General features: G+C 37.9%; 1 protein-coding gene across 2 annotated transcripts in view; it reads left to right on the forward strand.

Annotated features, from left to right (window-relative positions):
• Positions 1 to 17,432, forward strand: part of AMMECR1 (Alport syndrome, mental retardation, midface hypoplasia and elliptocytosis chromosomal region gene 1) — a 129,907-nt gene extending 112,475 nt beyond the window's left edge. For both annotated transcript variants that reach the window (XM_011984511.1, XM_011984512.1), the window contains 3 exons: positions 11,940 to 12,030; positions 13,428 to 13,524; positions 15,831 to 17,432. In XM_011984511.1, the coding sequence (XP_011839901.1) occupies positions 11,940 to 12,030; positions 13,428 to 13,524; positions 15,831 to 15,945 (303 nt within the window). In that variant the 3' untranslated portion in view covers positions 15,946 to 17,432. The remainder of the gene's footprint in view (positions 1 to 11,939; positions 12,031 to 13,427; positions 13,525 to 15,830) is intronic.
• Positions 17,433 to 23,071: the final 5,639 nt, after the last annotated feature.

Below are 23,071 nucleotides of genomic sequence, written 5' to 3' on the forward strand. Positions count from 1 at the left end.
CCATTCTCCTGCCTCAGCCTCCCGAGTAGCTGGGACTACAGGCACCCGCCACCACACCGGGCTAATTTTTGTATTTTTAGTAGAGACGCGTTTCACCATGTTAGCGAGGATGGTCTCGATCTCCTGACCCCATGATCCGCCTGCCTCGGCCTCCCAAAGTGCTGGGATTACAGGTGTGAGCCACCACGCCCGGCCCACTTTTTCTTATTTTTACTTTTAATGTACAAGCATTTGAAAGTGAATTGGTCACTGTTAGAATGGCTATGCTAAGAGGAAAAGCCCATCCTTTTCAGTTAGTTCATCATTGTTTCAGGTATTTGGCAGAAGGGAAATTTGTGTACAAAGAGTAAGGGTGGAAATTATATTTTTAAGTACAAGAATGTGATTTGGTCTTTAAAAAATATGTACCTTACTCAGTGATTGAAAATGGAGTAATAGTATTGTGGGAATGATATTCTAAGGGTTATCCTTAATGATTCTGAAAAAGCATTACTAAACACAGAATGCCAAAATAGAATTAAAGGCATTAAAAAATTATATGTTGACACAATTTCACTTCTAGGTACATACCCAAAAGAATTGAAGTGTTGAAACAAAAACTTGTACATGAATGTTCATAACAGCACTGTTCACAATAGCCAGAAGGTGGAAACATCCCAAATGTTTATCAACAGATGAATGGATAAATAGAATATGTTATATTCATACAATTGAACATTACTCAGCCATAAAAAGAAGTGAAGTACATGCTACAACATGAATGAACCATGAACATATTATGCTAAGTGAAAGAAGTGAAACACAGAAAGCCACATTCTGTATGATTCCATTTATATGAGATATCCAGAATGAGCAAATCCATAGAGATAGAAAGCAGATTAATAGTTACTAGGGGATAGGGGGAGGGGTAAATGGGAAGTGACTACTTAATGATACAGGGTTGCCATCTGGAGTGGTGAGAAAGTTCTGGAACTAGATAATGGTGGTGGTTGTACAACATTGTGAATGTATTTAATGCCACTGAATTGTACACTTTAAAATTGTTAAAATGGCAAATTTTATGTGTATTTTGCTACAATAAAAATGGAAAATAAACTTTATACATATACTCTGTTCATAATAGTAATTTTAATTTATCAAAGAAAATTTTTAAAATTAAAAAAGTATAATGAGAGAAATGCAAGCCATTTATAATTACACCATTCTGAGAATAACTACTGTTAACCTTTTGGAATATTTCTTTCCATTATCTTTTTTATATTATACTAAGACTTTAAAAAAAATTTTTCCATTCTTTATCTCTTTGTATCAATAAATCTGCATATTTGGTTACATAACAGATCATATTTAATATCCAATCACTATTTAAAAGATTGTGGAGAAGTCTTTGTTTATGGTTTATCTTTGTATGTAAGTTGATTATATTTTGAATTTCCTTTTTGAGAAGTCAGTCTATATTATGAAAGTATATACTTCATGAGAATTTTCATACTAATAGGTACAGCTTTTCTTCTAAGAATTAAACATCCTATTCACCATAAGTATGCAATTTTAACCTGAAATGTGAAGTCCTGTGTATGTTTATGCCACAGGGGAAAGCAAGGAGATTATTACAGAATTTTAATACAGAATGTTAAAGTCGAAGATAGATAATGAGCATGTTTTATACAAACAGAAGCTTCTAACATAGCAGTGTTCTGGTGGAAGTACAGTTTGAGAATTGACCCCCACTGGTTAAGTGTGTTACTGCAGTGGAATTCCTAATTAAAGGGATGAAAATGCCCGCATCAAAGCAGGAAAAGGGCAAAGTCTAGAAGTCCCAACGCATAGAGGTAGATATGTTCGCTATCAAGACAGACATCTCTGTGGTCACGAGGATGAGGAATGTGACCATGACCAGTGGTAATAGCCACCCAGTTTTCAGATGATCAGGAAACAAATGAATTGCTACGCGTCTGGCTACCATCTTACTGTCTTTTTCACTCAAGGTTTTTAAGTCGGTCTGTTTGGGAACTTTCTTTTGATAACATGTCTCTAATTTTATAATGGGAGTTAGTAGGAAAGTAGGATTTACTTTAGACCTTGTTTTAGGAGCCAGAATGCTTCTGTTTGACAGTGTGAGGGATGTTTGATAAAATGGTTTTACAAATGGATGTAATTAATTTCAAGTCAATACTGAATTGACAGACTAATCAATAATACTTCCATATTTCTGTTTCCTCAGAATAATAATTAAAACATTTAAAATAAGTGTTTATAGCCTCTGAAGGAATCTGGTTAGTCATTAAAAATGACAGCCATCCACAAAAGGCAGTAAGGACAAATTAGAGCAGAGGCCCCACCCTTCCAAGAATAACTGATCATTGCCCACATCATGATCTACTTATTGTCCTAGTAGGTATGAGAAGAATGAAGAGTGAATAATTTGGGGAAAAATTTCATTAACTGATAAATTGGAATATCTACCTGCAAGGCTAAAATGGTTGTTAAATGAGGGAAATTGCTCCCCTAGATAAATCTGACATGATACGCCTTGTGTTTGAACACAGAAACTCATCACCATTGTTCTGTGTTCTTCAATTGACATCATTCTCTTAATTCTGAATGACAGGGTGATTGACAGAAATGGTGCTTTGTAAAGAGAAAAACTCATGCAGCATGTTGGAGCCTGCCAAAATGACATAGCCTGGAACTTGTAGAGTTAAACTGTTTGGGAGCCATGTTTCCTTTTTAAAAGTCTCAAAGGATATAAAACCAGACATTACAATCGACTGGAGCATGACTTGAGGGGTGATTCTATGTGTGTCACCTCATAGCTGCTCATTTTCAGGATGATATAAATGAATAAACTTTTTGTTTGTAGAAGAATTCGTATAGCAAGTATGTTACCATGATTTTGTGGAAGCTAATGTAGCAATTTGCTGACAGAAGTCAAAATATTTTCTAAATTGTAATCAAGCATCTTTTACTTCTGTGCTTTAGAGACAAGATCACTTGAAGGCATGAATTAAAAATTTTCTCTGTATTCTAAAGTAACTCCTTAGATCAGATTTCAAAAGATTAATGACATTTTCACAAACCATTAGTCACTTTCTCCTATATCTGGCTCCCTGGATCACTGGTATCTCACTTTGTCTATACAGCTGTCACCTGGGCAATACATTGTGGTCCTAAGATAGGCTGTTCCATTAGCACACAATAGGTATATGGAATCAACCCATGCTGGGTGGGGCTGGCCAGCACAGTTCTTGTATGATGCCAAAAATTTGTCCCTGGACTATAAAGGTATACGTCAGGCCCCTGATCTCACTCTGTCCCTAAAGTACCAAAGCATCTGTCATTGTACTTGAGCCTTGTTGGACTCCTGGTACTCAGAAAGCTGTGTTTCACTTTAAAAGCAGCCTCCAAAGCACACCTCTTGAGTGATCACAGCTCAATTCTGACGTGTTCAGTTGCAGTTAATAATAGGGTGCTTTTGTAACAACCTTCGTGAGAGTAAACAGATGAGATGAATAAATTGGCTACCGTCATTATCTCCCTAAAGTTAATGTTCTTTTCACCCTCACTCCCCCCTTAAAGGTTTACATTTTTTAGCTCCTCTTAATGTGCCACTGAAAACAGAGTTCCCATTCATACACAGATGGTAAGCATGACTCATGAAGTCACCCAGCGAAATGACTTCTAGTTGTGTATGTTCTGTTTCCCCTCTTGGTTAGTTTTTCCCAGCTATGATATACATCATGTTTTTTCTCTCTTCTAACTTAAAAAATATGAGCTTCATATATCCAGGAAAATGCTTTTCACAGTACATATTTTCCCAGGGACGTTGAGATTTTTTTATAAGATGTCACTGTCATTAAGATTAGTCCTTTCTTGATGCTCTACTTTAAATGTTTTTTTTTTTTTGAAAGTGCTGTGGAACATTGGGAAAGGAAGGCTTCAGGCTTCCCGGGCATCTAGAAAGAGTTTTCTGGGCATCAACAAGTCAATGTATAAGAAGCCTAGTGGGGAAGCAAGCTGTACAAAAGTAAAGTAACTTCTTAGAAGGTGATTTAATGCATACAAATTTCCATTAGCTGTTAGTTCCCTTAGCAAAATGGGCTACTTGTTAGTCCCTTCTCAGGCCGCCTCAAGTTGTCTCCAGCTTTACTCGCAGCATGTTTATTGGTTGGAGGGAGTTAGCCTCCTCCTTCCCCCGTAATCCATAACCTCCCTGCCCCTTCCCTAGTACTTTTGTTATAACCTAATATTTCATGTATGGTTTGTGTGTGTATGTGTGTGTGTGTGTATCCCCGGCATTTGATTAAAAGAATGCTGAATTTTGGGAATAAGGAGACCTGGGTTCTGTTCCTGACTGTCACTGCCCAGCTCTGTGACCTTTCTGGGCCTTAGTGTCTTCAGGAACCTGAAGAAGTTGGACTAAGTGATACCTAAGGTCTCTTTGGACTCTGACAGAATGTGATTCTGTGACATACTCCTTTTTAAAAGATGGCTTCTGTTTCATTGTCCAGAAAGAATGAATCATCACTAGCCATTTAGAAGTCTTAAGAAGAGATCCCTAACTTTTAAAGTGGCCATTGCCAAGTTAAATGTAGGCAACAAAAGTGAGAAATAGTCCAGTTTTTAAGTTGTACCTTCTAGATTTCCTGTTCACAAAAAGAATTCCCTTTAGGAAGAAAAATGCTCTAAGCCATTAATGTCTCCATTTAATTACTGTATCATTCCTGTTTTAAGTCAATATTATATATTTAAGTCTAAATTAGGCAAATACATTAGAGAGCAATTATTCACTTTATGAATACGTATTTTGCTTTGTAGAAGAACTCACTATAGAATTTTATTGTTTTCCTCTTGACTTTAAGATTAATTCATTTATGTAAACTCAACCCACATGTAACTTTTTAGGAACAAATGTCTTTTGTAGGCTAAGTTAAACTGTATTGAGTCAGACAGTGTACAGCTCTAACGAATACAATTTTATTTTTCTTAATTTCTTATTAGGCAAACAGCATTATTTCCTATTAGGTATGTTTGCTTCTTCCCCCCCACCCACCCTGTCCCCACTAGCCTTTGGAAAGTAAACTAAGTCACATCTCTAGGTTTTGAGAAAATTTTATAACTAGTTTTCTTGTCTGTAAATTCACTCCCTTATTCCCTTTTTTAAGAAATGGAAGGAATGTATTTTTCTAACTTTGATAGAAAGCAGGCTTTTTATTTAAAGGTCACCTGTGCTGCCTGAACGTTCCTTGGGAAGCTTTAGGATGTTAAGTTTTTATGGGATGCTCATTATAATTAATCATTACAGAGAATTGGGTTTTTCCCCCTTAGTTGCACTCTGAGCTGTCACTTGTTCTCTACAAAATCTTAGAGTAAGAACAATTTCTTTCATTGCAAAAGCTATATAAACATGTTTGGCTTCAGAGTTTTTCAAAGCACCTCTTCCTTAGCCATACTTTATTTAAAATTTTACTAAAATTTCATGGTGACTATTAGAGAGTTCAGGTATTTTAGAACTATGTGTCAGCTATTAAAATAAATGTTATCAGATTGTTATTCAGTGGCTTTTGTGAAATAAATTGGCAGGCTTGTGTTCCTGATAGACAAGTAGTCTAAGTCTCCTACATAAATCAAAATTGGCCCTAATTGGTCCTTTGGTAAGCTCTGTAAAAGCCAAGAATTGGTTCATGGAGACTGAACTAATATCTAAGCCAAAGGTGACTAATTTGCAGGGATTTTAGAGAAGAGCAACACATATGTATTTTGGTCAAGGGGACCTTTTTCACAAAGTAACAAGTGGGAAAAGAAGAAAAACTTCAGCTGAGACAGATGATGAAGCAGAGGTTTTAGAGTAGAGTATGTTAAAAGGTTAGTCATGCTCAGGTGATGACTTTGCAATCAATTATCCTTTTTGATTTATGTTTCTGGTATTCTGCTTCTAAATGCATCTCAAAGGATATTTGAAAATAAAGACAGGTATAGGAACTGGTCACATAATGTATGAAAACAGCCTAAAATATAGTCTGTGGTGGTATCTCAGTTGGTTCAGGAGAAAAATATTTTTTATGTCACTAAGATAAGAGTTATCTCTAGGCGGATGGTACTAGGATTACAGGCCATCTTTATTTCCTCCTTTATGCTTTCCTAAAAGGATGCTTTGTTTGTTTGTTTGTTTGTTTTTTAGAGACAGGGTCTTGCTCTGTTATCCAGGCTGGTCTCAGATTCCTGGCTTCAAGTGATCCTCCTGCCTCAGCCTCCCAAGTAACTGGGACTACAGGCTCGAGCCACTGTGCCTGGCTCTAAAAGGAATCTTTTTGTAAGACATATGCACTACTTTTATAAACAGAAAAAAAAAATGGATGTTTACAGTTTCTAATGTTTACAAGAGTAAATAATACTGAGCAAAAACAAAAGCTGAATTGCAGCAACACCATTGTAAAAATTTACAATTTGGCCAGATTATGAAGGGATCATGTTAGATAGATGTGTACCTTCAGAACTCCAGAACTGCTTTTCAAATTGGTGGGCTGGTTGAAGTGATGCAGAGTAACAACTGTGAAGATTTGATGGGCAGATCGAGATAATATGTCATCTAAACTTTTTTTAATAGTATCAGATTTGGGGAAAGTGGTTTATTAGGATCTGTACAAATCCTTATCGGCTTCTATGATTAAATTCTTAACTTTTCTAGCTCAAAGAATTATCCAAGAGAATAAACTTGGAGTAGGCCTAAGTTTGAAGTATTTTTCTCTTTTATGCTGAATTTGCTTTCACTAGGAAAAGGAAGAGTTTCTGTTTTCAAAACACTAAGCTGGAGCAGGGCAGAAGGAACTGTGGGGCAATAAGTTCAAGAGTGGACCATGCTGTACCATGGGTTTTGTGCTGTTAGGAGATGTAGCACGTAGTTTTTTTCCTCCTAAGAATGTAAGAAACACCAGACTCTGGGTCAGACCCATGGACAGTCCAATACAGTGTTTGTTTCTGTCCGTGGTACCCAGGGTTGTTTTGTGAGAGAGCATGCATTTCTTCTGCGATACCAGCCTCTAAAGGTTAGGGGATGTGCCAAACATCCTAAGCTCCTCTCATTAGGAACAGTGTCCTTTCATTCACTTCAATTGGACTGGCATATTGAGCGTGGCAGGTCAGTCTTATGTGAATGGCCAGTAACTGGATGCTTTGTTAATTGCAAAGCATATTTTGCCAAATGATTTCATCCAAAAAGACATGTCAAACAACTTTCGATTCTTTGACCTCCTGAATTTCTTATGTTATTCAGATGAACTCACTGAAAATGAGCAGAGTAAGCCATGGCCATATTACAGGGAAACCCAGCATTTAGTTCTGAAAATGGAGAAGAATGGGACTGACCATGGTATTTGCTAAAACAGGATGCCACCCAAGGAAGTAGAGTGGTTCTGTTGGCCAGGATACAATCGGGAAGATTTAGCTTTGAGGCTCAGGACTGTGGAGGTAATTGTGGACCCAAACTGTCAGAGGTTTACATGGAGGCTACTCAACTTAGCCAGAGCACATTTTATACTCATTTATGCTTTTAGCCAGATGGCTGTTTTTCATGTTTCAGCATATTCAGATTGTTGGCTTGCTGACAAGGCTCACAAGTAAAAGTGAGACCCTTTTGTAGCGCTGCTTGTGGATTACAAGGCTAACACTTGCTTTATTAGACAGAGTAGGGTACATTAAGCTTTGACTGTGCAATTACAAGGAATATAATATGGGAGAGGGTACTTTTAGAAAATGCTCTTGTGTTGAGGGTCACTGCATTAGAGGATGACAGTTTTAAATGAAGCCACATTTCTAACACGGGACTAGATAACAAGGATAAATGAAATCTGCAGACAGTCTCAAACCTTCATTTTAGCCATTATTTATAATCTCTTCTCCTACCAAACCTTTTACTATGTAGCAAAATTGATTAATTTGTGTGTACCTCTTCTTTCTGTGACCACGTGCTGTCTGATAGAGGAGTGAAAAAATAGAAAAATGAACAAGAGCTGAAAGAGGATGGGGCTGAGGCCAGGTGGAGCTGGGGATACATAATCCCTAAACTGGATAATCAACCCCAGAATAATCAAGATATATTTTAGGGTCTTAACATTAATCTTGATATTTAATCATTCTGAACAATGTTAAAAACAAAAGATTGTATAATAGCATTAATAAAAATCACTTGCTATGGAATGGTTCAGAATAAATATGGCTTTCTTTTTAGCATGAAATATGAATCCGTTGAACTGGTCTTAATGTTCTATCAGCACGCACAAATACAGCTCTGCTTAATTCCATATCCTCTTATCTATAAGTCCTACATTTAATTTACTACCATTGGAGTTGATTTATAGCTTTGCTTAGCAAAAGTACAGTCTTGATTAAAAGAATATTATCGCAATTGATGGACCTCGAAAGCATTTTTTTCATAGACCATCTAGTAATTTTGAAAATGACCTGCAGACCCATAAGGCTAGATTTTCAAGTTTCCAGTTTTTACCGAAACTGGCTGGACTTCAAACAGTGGCAGGATTAGTTAGGGGTATGTTTAGTGACATAGTATTCCCACATGCGGCCCCCTTATCCATACTTAGAAAGTTACTGTGGTAGAATTTTAAAGATCTGCTTCGGGGAATCCCAGTTCCCTGGTTCGCTGATCATTTATCTAGTTTTATAATTGCAACTATAGCCTTTGTCTCTTGGGATATTGCTGGGCCAAAGGATTCTCCAATATGTATAAGGGAGGATTCAATTATTATGTATGAGGGTTACATTTTGGAGTTGTAGCTGTGACAGATGCCTCCCTGAAACAATATGGAGTTAGTTTTGATGCTCATTTCATTGCAAAGCCAGTGATTTCCACAGGTTGGCCAGAATTGGCCATTCTCCACAGTAGGCCATATTCTCCTTCTCCTGTTTTGATTGTGCAGTGTGACTCTTTAGTGGCTTGTGGTTCTAGGAGTAAAGAAAATGCTGTTGCTCAAGAGGTGACAGAAAGAAAGCTACTATGCTTTGATTTTGTTACCATTCTCCTAATTCTGCTAGCTGAAAAAAATGAGTCACTCTGGTTTGGGCTTTGTAGCTTTGTGGAGAGTATTTATGACCTATGAAGAAAGTTCATAAAAAGAATTCACTTTAAAACCACTATACTTACAGTTCAATTTACAGGGGTTTTCAATTGTTCAGAGTCATAGGAACCCAGAAAACAATTAAAAGTTGTAAATGTGGTACTAAATCAAAATTGGAGAATTTGGGTTTTTTTTCTTATCAAATTTGATGTTAAAACCTTCTCAAAATGCAGAGTAAATAAAGCAGTCTTATTCGTGAGTAATTTTTGTTTTGGCTACTGTGTCCTTTGTATCCATACACACACAGCTTTATTGAGATACCATTCACATACCATACAATTAGTCTTAACTTCTTTTTTTTTGAGACGGAGTCTCACTCTGTCGCCCAGGCTGGAGTGCAGTGGCCGATCTCTACTCACTGCAAGCTCCGCCTCCCGGGTTTACGCCATTCTCCTGCCTCAGCCTCCCGAGTAGCTGGGACTACAGGCTCCCGCCACCGCGCCCGGCTAATTTTTGTATTTTTAGTAGAGATGGGGTTTCACCGTGTTAGCCAGGGTGGTCTCGATCTCCTGACGTCGTGATTCGCCTGTCTCAGCCTCCCAAAGTGCTGGGATTACAGGCGTGAACCACCGCACCTGGCCTCTTAACTTCTTTTAATTGTTAAATTACTAGACATTAAAAATGTGACATTTTTGTTCAAGAACACAGGATGTACTCCTATAAAGAAAGGACTTAAGTGTCTAAATTACCCCCATTTACCTAAATCACTTTTAACAATCTTAATATGCAGCCACAGTTTGTCAGAACTAGAATGCTTATTAGAGGTTATCTAGTTCAATTAGAATAAAAATTACCTGGGGAGCTGTTCTTTTTCCAAAATATATTTGTTGAAGCATGAAACCTCCTGAAATTCTGATAAACTTTGCAGACCCGCTCCCCACCCCTTGCCAGTTAAATATCATTAATTTTGTCTGACACTCTCATCTCACAGAGAGGGAGACATTCTTCCTATCACAATTTTGATTAGACACCTTAATAAACACCAAAATTCTTTTCAATTTTAACATGACAGATTTTTGATAAATAGAGTTGAAGATTCAAAATTCACTTCAGTGGATAATGGAGTATAAATTACTTATGCTGTATATTTTTTAAAAAACAAATTATGAGGAATCTGATATTGTCAAAGGAAAAAAATTCAAAGCTACTGATCAGGAAGTCAGTATACAGAAAATGTTGCAAATTTGTCATTGTCTCATCAGGCACTGGAGAGATTAGGAGATGTCCTTTATCCTGGAAATGCCTGATAGCTAAGCGCTCATATTTCTTCTCAGCTATATGTAGTTATTTCCCACATGGTATGGGAGGCAAGTATTGTGTTAGTTTTTAAACAGCTACCCTGGTCTCATTTTTAGTAGAAAGAGATTCATAAAAATACTGATATTAAATAGATAGAAGAAATAGCCAGAGATGTGCTTTAATAAAAATTAAAAAAAAAAAAAAAAAAAAAAACATGAATTCCTCAGAAGATCTGACAGGCTCTAATGGATAGATGGGTGAAGACCTAGGGAAAGAATGAAATAAAATAAAAAATCCTAGAGGACTTTTTATTCCTGAAAAAATTAGAAAACTTGAGGCTGAGGGCAGAAGAAGCAAAATAAGTTTTCATTGACCCCTTTTCCTCCTCTAGACCTTTACGTGTATGGAAAGTATAGAGGTCTATGACTTTACTCACCTGCTCGGAAAAGAAGCCTCCATCTTGGGTAATAATGTTTACCTGGTCTTACATCTGCATTCCAGTACCTTGCACAACCTGACCCTCCACCTGGGAACCATTGATCTGAGGCAACCACAGATCCAAGAGAACAGAATGGGGTCATTATGCTTTTGAAATTTTGTTTTTATTATCAATGTTTACAAAGAAGTTAAAAACTTTTAATTTTGATCTTTAGCCCTGTATACTATTCTATGTGAGATATGAGGGGAAAGGACAGATTCCTTTCGATCATATGCTAATCAAAGGAAAAGCACATTATTTAAAAAAACATTAGCAAGAAATTGCTCACAGTTACTTAGAAGACTACCTTTTTAAGGGTATCACCACAAGCTCGTTTTACATAAAAAAGTTACATTGGTCTCTGGGCTAGTATATAAAGGGACTGTGCAATAATGCACTACAGTGAAGTGATTTGAAATCTTTATTCTTAACTTTAGTAGAGCTGTGTGAAGACAATGGTGTAGATGGACAGTGAAGGTCTGCTACTACCCCACTCTAAGTCATAATGCATTTTTAAAGAAATGCTATCTACACTGGGTGATGATGTAGGATCTGATTGTTTTCATTATTATATTTCAATCTTACCTGACTGTGTTTGCTTGCCTACATATAATTTAAGGTTTTAAAGGGAGTAGACAGTTTGGGAGGGGATCAGCACCAAAAGTTTTGGAATTTAATCAGAAGTGGTGAGTGTACCTGCAAAACAGGATGGTTGTTTGCTATCTCTTTGAAGCCAGTCACCTTTGTCTCTAGTTCCTTATTGGCATGAGCTACAATTTGGGAGTGGGGGCAGGATTTTTGCCATCAACCATCTTATTCTACACACAGCTTCAGAATAGTTGTTCCAGTTTTCGAAACACAGTATCATAGCCTAGTGCATGTTGGGCACATGCAAATCAGTATTTTCCCTCTCCATGGCCATCATAATGGCCTTCAAATCCAAAGTCAAAGCTTTGGAAAGAGAAAACTGATATGTCCTTCTAAAAACAAGGGGAAAGGAAGAACTGCATTCTCTTGAAAGTTAAGTTATAACCTTTTCTTTCTGATTCTATGAAGAAGACTGTACTAATAAAACTGCCAATTTCTTTCAGGTGGGTGTACATGGCATTAGAATAGAATTCATCAATGAAAAAGGATCAAAACGCACCGCCACCTACCTACCGGAGGTTGCAAAGGAGCAAGGTCATTGTTGTTCTTTATTTCATGTGATCTGGTGAAGAATTTAAACAAATATACAAATCGAAATGCGATAGCTGACCTTGCAGTTATGTCTGATAATTGAACAGTGTCAAATTGTAAAAAGTGACTCTTCCATCACTGCCACTGCAATGTCTGTATCAAGTCGGTGAAATACTCACAGAAGTTGAATCCCTGCATTGAATTTTGATGGCATAAACCCATAAGTGTATATTTTTAAAAAGCAGAATTAATATTAGTTGAGTTTCATTTTAAGCAACAATTTGCTACTGATTTGAAGTACCTTTTTCCCATATTCCATTGTGGCATAAAGAAGCCTTTTGTTTGACAATCAGCCACATAGTTCTTTGTCATTTTAAGTATCAAATGTTTCATTGTTAGGTGGTTGTCATTACTCATCCTGCTAATATTAAGATTGTAGGTTTCCCATTAAGATTGGAGCATTGAGAAAACATGAAATATTAGTGTTTTATATGCTTGGTCTATACTTCCCAATCAGAATTTTCCTATTTCACACATAGAGCATAGACCCGTATGAACCAACATTGTAACACAGAGTAACTTTTCACTCTGTAGTATTGTATCCTTTCTTAGCAACTACTAAATTCTGATTTTGTGTTGGTTGAAATGAATCTTTTATCTTGGGGAGCTTTTCTTCTCATCAGAAAGCATTTGTAATTTGGTTTCCCCATGTTTGTCTTATAAATGGGAGATACATAATAGCAAAATTTAATGCCATTAAATCCCCAGATCAGAAAGTCTTCAAGGCAGTTGCCTGAAGATTTATTTGGGTTGCTTTAGAAAATGTCTTAATCTCCTAGTATCATTAACTTTGTAAAGCATACATAAAAGATAGAGGGCCTCAGATACTAGTATACCATCCATGTCAGAACTAATAAAAATACCCTTGAATACTGCACACAAACTTGAATGGTTACGGAATTACAGAAGATACCATAAGAAACAACAATTACTGTAAGGTGGGGTGGGAGTCCTAAATGCTGAGTTGGCAAAATGGCATATAGGCTTTTCACTCCCTTTTAAAGATGTCGCCGTTAGAGGAAAGTACAGCAGATATGGTTTGTTACAGTCACGACTGAGCAATTTCTGTCAGCCCCTTAGACCCCTTGACTTCGAATGTGAAGATAAAGGAGCCAATGTTGTTTGACACTGTGGATAGCTAGAATTTAAGGAGTGTGGTGATGGCCCTGCTTTTGTAAAGGACGACATCATAGCTTTTCTGTGTGATTGTTTTTAGGACCAAAAGATTTGATGGCATTTGGTGACAGTGATAGCTGACCTCTACAAAGTCATTTTGTATTTAATGAAAGGTGTTTGTTACATGTGCTTGACTGATATTTTATCTGGTCAACTCTCTACAGGATGGGACCATATTCAGACCATAGACTCCTTATTGAGGAAAGGAGGATACAAAGCTCCAATTACTAATGAATTCAGGAAAACCATAAAACTGACCAGGTACAGAAGATATTTTCTAGCACAAGGCTAACCTGTACATTTTGATGTGTATGCCTATAATGCTTTGATTTCTTTGGTCTCTCTAACTACACTTCTCTTTTCTGAAACAGAGTGGAAATGAATGGCAGGGTCATACTGAGGGTGGATACAATGGAACTCTGCTTGGTAGTAAAGCCTGTGTGATGTATGAGCCTATCTTTCCCATCTTTAGCTCTGTGTGATTACTCTGGCTTTTGTATGAGCAAGCCCTTGGAGACTTTAGACTACTTTACTGGAGAAAGTACTTGAATTAGCAATTGGCTAGCTTTTGACATTACTTAGCAGAACCCCAGGATTCTGATAAACAGTCCTCAAATTCGAATTTAACCTCAGAATTTTGGCAGTGATAGAAGTCTACCAAGAAAACTTGTTAGCTTGCTGAAAAACACAATTGAGCTAAACTCAAATGCTAAATAAATTTCGGCATGAAAAAATACAGATGCTTATTTAAAAAGGAAAAAAACATACACTTTAGGAAAATGGGCTGCTGGTTCCATTTATTTCAATTCCATAAAACTACATTGAATGCCTATAGTATAAAAATGGCCTATTCTCAGCTCTGAGGAGTTAGAAATTCAGAAATACCTCCATCCCTGCTCTCCCTGAGTTCACCGTGGGGGCGAATAGAGGGGGCATGGACAAAAGTATTCATCTAAGGCAGAATATGATGGGTAATACAAGATCCATTCCCATGAAGTAGGGAAAGAGGAATTCTAAGAGGGTGGGAGGGGGATAACGGATAGTTTCAAAGAGGTCCGTTGGGGGCTGGGTTTGAAGAATGGGTGGAATATTTGACAGGTAGAGAGTGCGGGAGGAAAGGGATTCCCTTAAGGAAGACCTTGTGAGTCAAGGGTGGTGAAGTACAAAGCAAGTTCTGAGAATGCGAAATAGTCTGATTGGGCTGATCTTTCAGTGTAATAGAGAAGCTGATCATTAGAGGAAAATGTGGCCACATGGTAGGTTGGGCAGACCATTGAGGGTCCTGAGTTCCAGAGTAACTAATTTGGACCTGGTTCTATAGGCAATTGGTAGCTATTGAAGGATTTTAATCAGATGGGCTTGGGGAGGTATAAGAATGGAATTGGAAACAGGAAAATTAGCCAGGAAGCATTGGTATTATCTAAGAATCTGCGGCAGCAGTCCAAAAGAGGTGCAACAGGGGCCTTAACTAGAGCTGTGGCAGTGAGATGGGAAGAAGGGTGGGAATCGATATGAAAATAATGTGGAAGAAATGAAAGGACTGGGTCATCATTTAGAAATAAAGAAGGAAGTCAAGGCGTTAATCTAGATAAAAAGGACCAAGGTAATCCCTTTAATCAAAGTAGGGACCACAAGAGGAGCATGTTAAGTTTATGCATTGATTTTGGATTTGAGGTGCTTCTTAGGATATCTATATAGAAATATCTAGCAGGTCAATGAAAATGTATGAGCTTATAGCTAGATATGATTGAAATTGTAAGGATAGGGTTCACTGTGGGGAGACAGTATAGAGCCAAAATAACCAAATACAGAAACATAACAAAATTCTACAAGGCAGGGATAGGAGCATTCAGAGAGAAGGAGCAATCTGAGAGGCAGGGGAGAACCAGGGGCATGTGGAGGTATAGAATCCTTAGCACCAGAGAGCTTAAGGGTGTGATGAGCAAATGGAAAGGTCAAGCTGAGTCAGGGGAAGCCTTCTGACAGCTATTTCCATGGAAGGGTGGCAGCAGAAGCCAAAGAGCACTGAGCTGAGTAGTAGTGTGAGATGGGGATTGAAGGCAGAAAATATACACAACTATTTGAGAAATGTGGCAATGAAAAGAAAGCCCGACATAGGGAAAAGTGAGAGTTCAGGATACCAGAATTAAGAAAAGTTGTTTTTGTTGTTGTTACTTAATGGTAAGACCTAAGTAGATGTATGGACAGAGAAAAGAACAGTAAAAGAGGGAGAGGTGGAAGACTTCTGAAGAAAAATAATCAACTGAATTGAATGACATGCATACTCCTGTTAGAAAACTGGGGCTGAGGGGGCAATACAAATTCTAAAAGAACAATTTAAACAAGGAGTAGTAGAGTGCAAAGAGCACTGGACTCAGACTTTTAATTTCAAGGTTCTGATCTTAGCTTTGTTACTTACTATCTCTGTGACCTTGGGCAGTCACTGCTTCTCTCTGGGACCCCATTTCCTGATCTATAAAATTATCTCTAAGGTCCTTCCTAGCACTGACAATGGCATGTCACTTATTTCTCGATGTTAACTTTTCTCTTCCCTGACTTTCTTTCAGGTATCGTAGTGAAAAGATGACCCTGAGCTATGCTGAATACCTTGCTCATCGCCAGCATCATCATTTCCAAAATGGCATTGGGCATCCCCTTCCGCCATATAACCATTATTCCTGACACTGAGCCGCACAACCAGTCACTGGGCCTCTCTGCAGACCTCTTCCCAGGAGACCCTACACCTTCTTGGTCTAGCTATCTCTTTTACTGTACCATTTTATGATGATAGTTTCCGTTGCCATGGTGAAGCTTCGACATCGTCAATTAAGATCATCATGGTAACGGGTAGAAAAATGGCATTTGTTAAGATCCTGTTTTATTATTTTAGATCATTGTTTTTTTTTTTTTTTGCAGCATATGTGATTTTGGGTTTTTTTTCTTCCAATATTATGTAGAATTTTGCTTTGCTATCTCAGTCAGGTTTCTGTTTTTCTGTCCTCCTTGCCTTTCTTCCTGTTTTGCTTCCTGTTTTCCTTCTTCCTTCCCGTTTTCCTTCTTCCTTCCCTCCCTCCCTTCCTTTGACTGTGGATGGAAGAAAGTGTGCAGTTTCTAGGGATTTTACTTAGGTTTGTCTTTAGTCATCCTGAGTAAGATAGTTGTTTTTTGATACCTGAGTTTGGGATTCATTCATATCAAATTCAGTTATTTGCATATTACTCTTGATTTTTGTCTGAAATTCACTTTGCTATGACAGCTTAGTAGTTGGGTCTTCACTCCGTAAGTATATGTTTTTCCCATGGTGAAAATATATGAACTTTAGCTCTAGTAGTGAGCATTCAAAGGTCCGTGATAGGGCTTGTCACAGAGAGAGAGAAATCATTTATCCCTATTGTGCTGGTTATCATAGAAGAGACTGCCTCACCACTTTATAGAGCCAATTTGCAAACTAAAACACTGTTTTGAGAAGGTACAAACTACAGGAAACATTTTTATGAGCAGCAAATATTAGGAAGAGAGCAGATACAGAATTTAGTGCCTTTGAGAAGAATATAAGTGGAATTAAGAGGGGTTAGAAAAAAGGCAATTTAGAAAAATATTCTTGTAAAATTTTATTGTTTCTATATGTGAAACAGAAGATTAGACAAATTCCTTACTCTTAAGTATTTTTTTAAGCTGAAAAAAATTATTTTGAGCAAATAACCAAAAAGAGACATTTGTCTATTTTATATTAATTTAAATTTGTTAGCTCTAGGTTTCAGTAAGTCGTGATTGGCTAGAGTCCATTTTAGCTACCATCTAAAGGTATGGTAAAGATAATTTAGTGAAACAAAAGTTCATATTTGTCATGATTTCAGATATGTTTGTCATGGGGACAATACTAGAGTTTTAGAGATACTATAAAATAGCTTGAATCTCTTTCTGCACTACATACTTTTGATAGAAACACATTTACTACATTGATGTTATGTCACACCTGTGAAAATGGAGTTGGCGTTCAGATGTGCTATAGTAAGAGCCCAGCTCATCTGCAAGGACAGTCTTCCCATGATGCATACAAAGGATAACTTACTGATGTAGATAGGAGGTCCATACATATATCCCCAGGAAAAATGACAGATTATTCTGGAGGAAGATGACCTTCATTTTATGGTATATGTGTGTGTGTCTCTGTGTGTGTGTGTGTGTGTGTGGTATATATATACATACCACACACACACACCCCTTTGGAAAAATATATATAATTTTTTCAAACAGGAAGCCAACATATCAAGTGATGAATTAAAGTATGCTGCAGAATATATATTCTAAAACTATAAAAAATGTCAGTGAATATCAAAATGATATAGCTTATACATATAGTTACTGTGACAAGTGACAGACTGCTAGTTCAGAATTCAAAAATCCTTTCTTAGTTTGTGAGATAATGGGCTAAATTCCTTCTGCTTGCCACTGGGGCACAGCAAACTGCTTTAGTTTTTGATGAGAGTTCTTAGAAGTTTGTTGGTATTCCTTCATCCACAGCATCCATTGTTGAAATAACCATTTTCAGTTGTGATGCCTTAACTAAGAAGCCAATTGTTAGCCTGAAATGCAATCTTGGTAGCCAGTTTCAGTGAAGCTAGAGATTAGTCAGAAAAAGTTAGCTGTTGGGCTTTAGAAAGGGATTTCGAGTCCTGTCATTTCTACTTGGGAGCATTTTGGAGCAGATTAGTCTTTCAGTATAAAAACAAGTGGCTACCTGATGGAAACTTTTCTTACCCTTATAGGGAAACTGAGCACAAGCTGAATGATATTGTCTGCTGCAAAAAAAAAAAAAAAAAAAAAGAAGAAGAAAATGAAAAAGAAAAAAAGGTAAATAAAACAAGCAAACTGAAGAAAGACAAAATAGACCAATATTATCATGAAATCCATCTTATCCATCATCTCATCAGTTCAACAGGCTCCTCATCCTGGGTGAGCTTATGGTTAGAAGTTTTTTTTAGCAAAGATTTATTACATACATAGATGTGTGTGTGTACATATACTTATACATACATACATATATGTGTGTTTATGTATTTAACGGTGCTAATCAATCTTGAGCAGGTCACGTGACTGGTCATGCGGACTCTAAAATCATATCAGATTTTTTAAAATCCTTGATATATGCAGATGTTATACAGATTTTCTTAGCAGTGTAATAATGTTATACTGAAGAAATAACCATCCTGCAGGCTTCAAAGGACGAGGTCAGCAATATTTCCCAACATGGCTTGGGGGAAAAGGATAGTTTTGTCTCCTTTTGTATTCAAGTAATGCAAAGTGCATTTTTGTCTCTAAGTAGCTTTTGACTAAAAGACTTTGTAGTGTAAAGGGTGTTATACAAACTGTAATGGTGTGCTTCAAACAAATGCTAGACCCTTTCACCTTTGTCGTATATACAAAGCTGTTAATTATGTGGTATGAATTAACTTTGAACATGTTGAAATATGTAGCATGTCTTTAATTCAGACAAAGATTCTAATTGCACAGGTTGTGTTCTAGCCAGTTGTGATTTATTTGTTCAGAAACACAAATGTGAATTGCACTCTTATCATCAGAATATTGTATGAGTTCAGTGATCTTTAAACAGCTCAGAAGTAATACTTGAACTTCATTTGAGTAGCACAAAGTTTACATAGCCCCTTTTAAATGTTAATTCGTTCCATTTAAGTTTTCCGTTTTCAGATGCAACTGGGTATTTTTCCTCTTGGAAATAGTACGTACTTTGCTTTGGTATGTAGCAAAAGGCTTCCATTTCTGGAAGGGTTTTCTTGTTCTTAAACAAGGTCAGCCAGGTACCAGATTCTAAAAGAACAAATTATCCCCCACCCCTCAAGTGGCCTTCTGACTGCACGAGAATGTGCTACTACCCTCTGTAGTCTCCCCTAACATGAGAGGTCAGTGAAATTGATGGAGGAAGTGCAAGGCTTGCTTCCCCTCACCCTTAAAGCTTAAAGCAGTTATAAGATTTTTTTAGTCCGGCACATACAGTCCCAATGCCCAGCACACCGGAAGTTTGTATACTGGCCTCTTATCTTGTCTTCATATGTGCAGGAAATTTGAAACTGTCATCTGGAATAGGTTCCATCTCTTATGTGTGTTAGATCAAACCAAAGAAGCCCCCAGCCATGCCCAAATGCTGCTTCAAAAGCCTGCCTTCCAGTCCTTACAAAAACCTTGCAGGATTAAATGTGTTAACTTTTTTATTTTTGTACAGTTTCTAAGTGATTTTTGCTAGTGATGTTAAAATGAATTAAGTTTATTTGAGGGGTGTGAGCACCTCCTCCATTTAAATAAACTGGTGACTTTCCTTTTATTTTTTAAAAGTGGAAACCCGTTGTGTGCCTCTCGATTTAAGGGTTTCTGATGACATTATTCTTAAGACCAGCATTGATCCTTTATATACAAAGATATGTTTTCCTTGTTTTTTATTGCTATTTCAGAAGAAAATGAACCTTTTATTTTGCTCTACCCAGTAACTGCGCTGGTACATAGACGCACTGAGCAAACAAACTTTTGTAACCACCTCTGACTACTTTTGTATATCAAAGTTGATTACTTTTGAAATATTTGGATCTAGTTTCTAAGTTATTTTAGTGTTTTATATGTTCCCCAAAATTACTTTGAATCTGTCACCAGCATAATGAGTTCTTGGTGATACAATGGTGAGACTTGTAATGAGCAAAAAGCTACCTGGAGTAGCTCCTCTTTTCCTTCTTTCTTAGTAACCTGTTTTTTGATTACCGTAAGACATCACAGATTACCTGAAACCCCTTCCAGTATAACTAGGCCCTCCTTCCTTCCACATTTAATTGCTTAATAGTTTGAAGAAACTATTGGAAATGGGCATTTTATATGACATGTATGGCTTTAAAATATTAAATATGAGCAAGAAGAAAAAATATGAGAAGGTTTATGTGGGTCTGTAAGGTATGGCTGTGGAAAGATATTGTAGTAGTTTTGACACTATTGTTATTACCTTTAAAATCATTTACCCAATAAAATGTTAAAACCGAGTTATTTTGTGTTTCTTTTTTAAGTTTAACCTCTCTCATCATAGGATCTTGGTCTCGTCGGTACTTCTTACTAAAAGGTTAACAGTTGAAGGCTCTGAAGGAATATAGTTAGGAACAGATACTGATTTATTGCCAAACTAGCACTTGGGAAACCTTACCTGCTTGCAGCCACTCCCTGCCATATGATTTGCCAGTGTCATCCTTTTGTCTATCTCTGAATCCTGGCTTGCTGATATAGATTAGCCTTTATTTGGACACCCTAACGTGGCCACATTGATCCTTTAAGGATCCTTTAGAGCCTTTGCCACGGAACTCAGACAAACATCAGACTTGAATTCTGGAGGGAGCTTAGCTGTGCTTAGGTCCGCTCCGAATTCCTTCCAAATCAGTCAGTGGTTATTGGGCATTTCCTCTTTGTGAGCTGGTGAGGGGCAGTAGCAGTGCTATTCAGTGAAATCATCTGATGTGGGGGCCCTTTCTCCTACCATCAAGGCTTGCCCATTTTCTGAGTACAGGACAGAGTCTGAAAATGCTCAAGATGTGGTCACCCAGAGCTTGTACGTACTCATACACACACTAGGCATACCACACGCTTACACTTATTACCAGCTATTTTTTCCAGTTCCAGAGTGGTACCCCCAACTTGGGCTTGGGGGAAACACTCGGAGTGTAGGGTAGGGCAACTGGTGCTACTGACTTTCAAGGGCCAGATGAGAGCCTGTGTCAAGAAAGGAATCTCTTGGGGTGCTGCCTCTGCCTACTGTTGCCTTATCCCTTTCTCTATGGAAAGGCTACCAAGGACATTGTTGAAATACCTCTGGCTCTTTCTAAAACATTTGCTGTCTCACGCACATTTCAAGATTAGTTGCTAGTTGAATATATCCAGGAAGATTTTCTGTTACATTGCCCCAAAGCCCTGGTAACTATGTAAATTTTATGACACGTGCTTATGTCAATCACAGTGGCTAACAACAGTGTTCTCAGATCCTAGAGGACTACTGTGGTTTTGAACAGTGCTCCATAAAGGCAGCCATCTGCTCAGGGTTTACCTATTTTCATCATTCATGTTTAATGGGACATAAGATTTTTCAATGATTTAGACAATATTAATAGGTTCAGGTAGAATGAAGTAGTTTAATGAGCCCACAGCATTCTTTTTTATAGCATTAGTGGTTAACTCTGGTCTGGACAAATTTCAACTTCAGTAATCACACTCCACCTACCTAAATTCTTCCCAGAGTTTCAGCATTTCCACTTCAGATTTCATGCCCCACTGGACACTGTAAATAGCTTTCCTGCTTCCGAGGGCAAGTATGGGCGTGTAGGATGAAGCAGTGCCTCTCTGTTGCTGGGAAATACTGCTGTATCTAAGGGGTCCTATCAGCGTGAGGTAAGGAGAAGTCTGCGGTGGGGAAGTCACACCGGGATTCACAGCTGCCAGCCAGGAGAGCCAGTGAATGACTGCCCATTCGGAGAATGGCTTCTCCCACTTCTGCAGCTTCAACCACGTGAGCCAAGATAAGTATGGGTTTGGGTTGGGTAAGCTCTCATAGCTTGCCATCTGTATGCTCAAGCTTTTCACCTACAGGAGGAAGAAATGAATGGGAGGATGCAAGTGAGGAAAGCCCTGGATATACTGTTTTTGGCTACTGCATTAAAAGGTCTGCCTTGACACCTGTAGCCCCATGGGACAATCTCGTGTTCCAAAGCTCAAACTTGTTGGAGGAAGTCTTTCAAGAATTGGAGGGAATCACATTAGGTCTCAAACACTGTTCTGAAGTCAGTCTACATCCTCACCCCAAGCACTTGGTTACAACCTTGTTTAGATATGACGCCTTAATAAAAATTGCTATACAATGGGATATTATTCAGCCATAAATAAGATTGAAATCCTGTCATTTGCAGCAACATGGATCACCTTGGAGGACATTATGTTAAATACTCCAGACACAGAAAGGTAAATACCACATGTTCTCACTCATGTGGGAGCTAAAGAAGTTGATCTCATAGAAGTGGAGAGTAGAAGCTGGGAAGGGTTGAGAGAGTGAAAAGGGAGAGGTTGGTTAAAGTAGGGATCCCCAACCCCCGGGCCATGGACCAGAACTGGTCTGTGGCCTGTTAGGAACCGGGTTGCACAGCAGGGTTGAGCAGTGGGCAAGCGAGCATTACCGCCTGAGCCCCACCTCTTGTCAGATCAGTGGTGGCACTAGATTCTCATAGGAGCATGAACTCTATTGTGAACTGCACATGTGAGGGATCTAGGTTGTGTGCTGCTTAGGAGAATCTAATGCCACCTGCCCGATCCGTGGAAAAACTGTCTTCCATAAAACCGGTCCCTGGTGCCAAAAAGGTTGGAGACCACTGGGTTAAAGGATAGAAAAATACAACTAGATTGGAGGAGTTAAGTTCTGGTGTTCTATAGCACTGTAGGGTGTCTATAGTTAAGAATTTAAGATATATCTTTGGGTAACTAGAAGACAGGATTTTGAATGTTCCCAACACAAAGAAATGATAAATGTCTGCGGTGACAGATAGACTACCCTAATTTGACCACTATACATTGTACGTATTGAAACATCACTGTGTAGCCCATAAATATGTACAATTATGTGTCAATTTAAAAAATTAAGAATTACCTCTTAATGTATTATGTTTGGAAGGTACTGACTGTATATCTCAAATTGTTTAAATGGACCCACCCAGACAGCTGGTGGAGGGTGCCTGCTGTATCTAAACCAACACTGACCTGCACTTGCAGCTTTCCATCA

This window comes from Mandrillus leucophaeus, unplaced genomic scaffold (assembly GCF_000951045.1).
Source record: "Mandrillus leucophaeus isolate KB7577 unplaced genomic scaffold, Mleu.le_1.0 Scaffold269, whole genome shotgun sequence".
NCBI lineage: Eukaryota > Metazoa > Chordata > Mammalia > Primates > Cercopithecidae > Mandrillus > Mandrillus leucophaeus.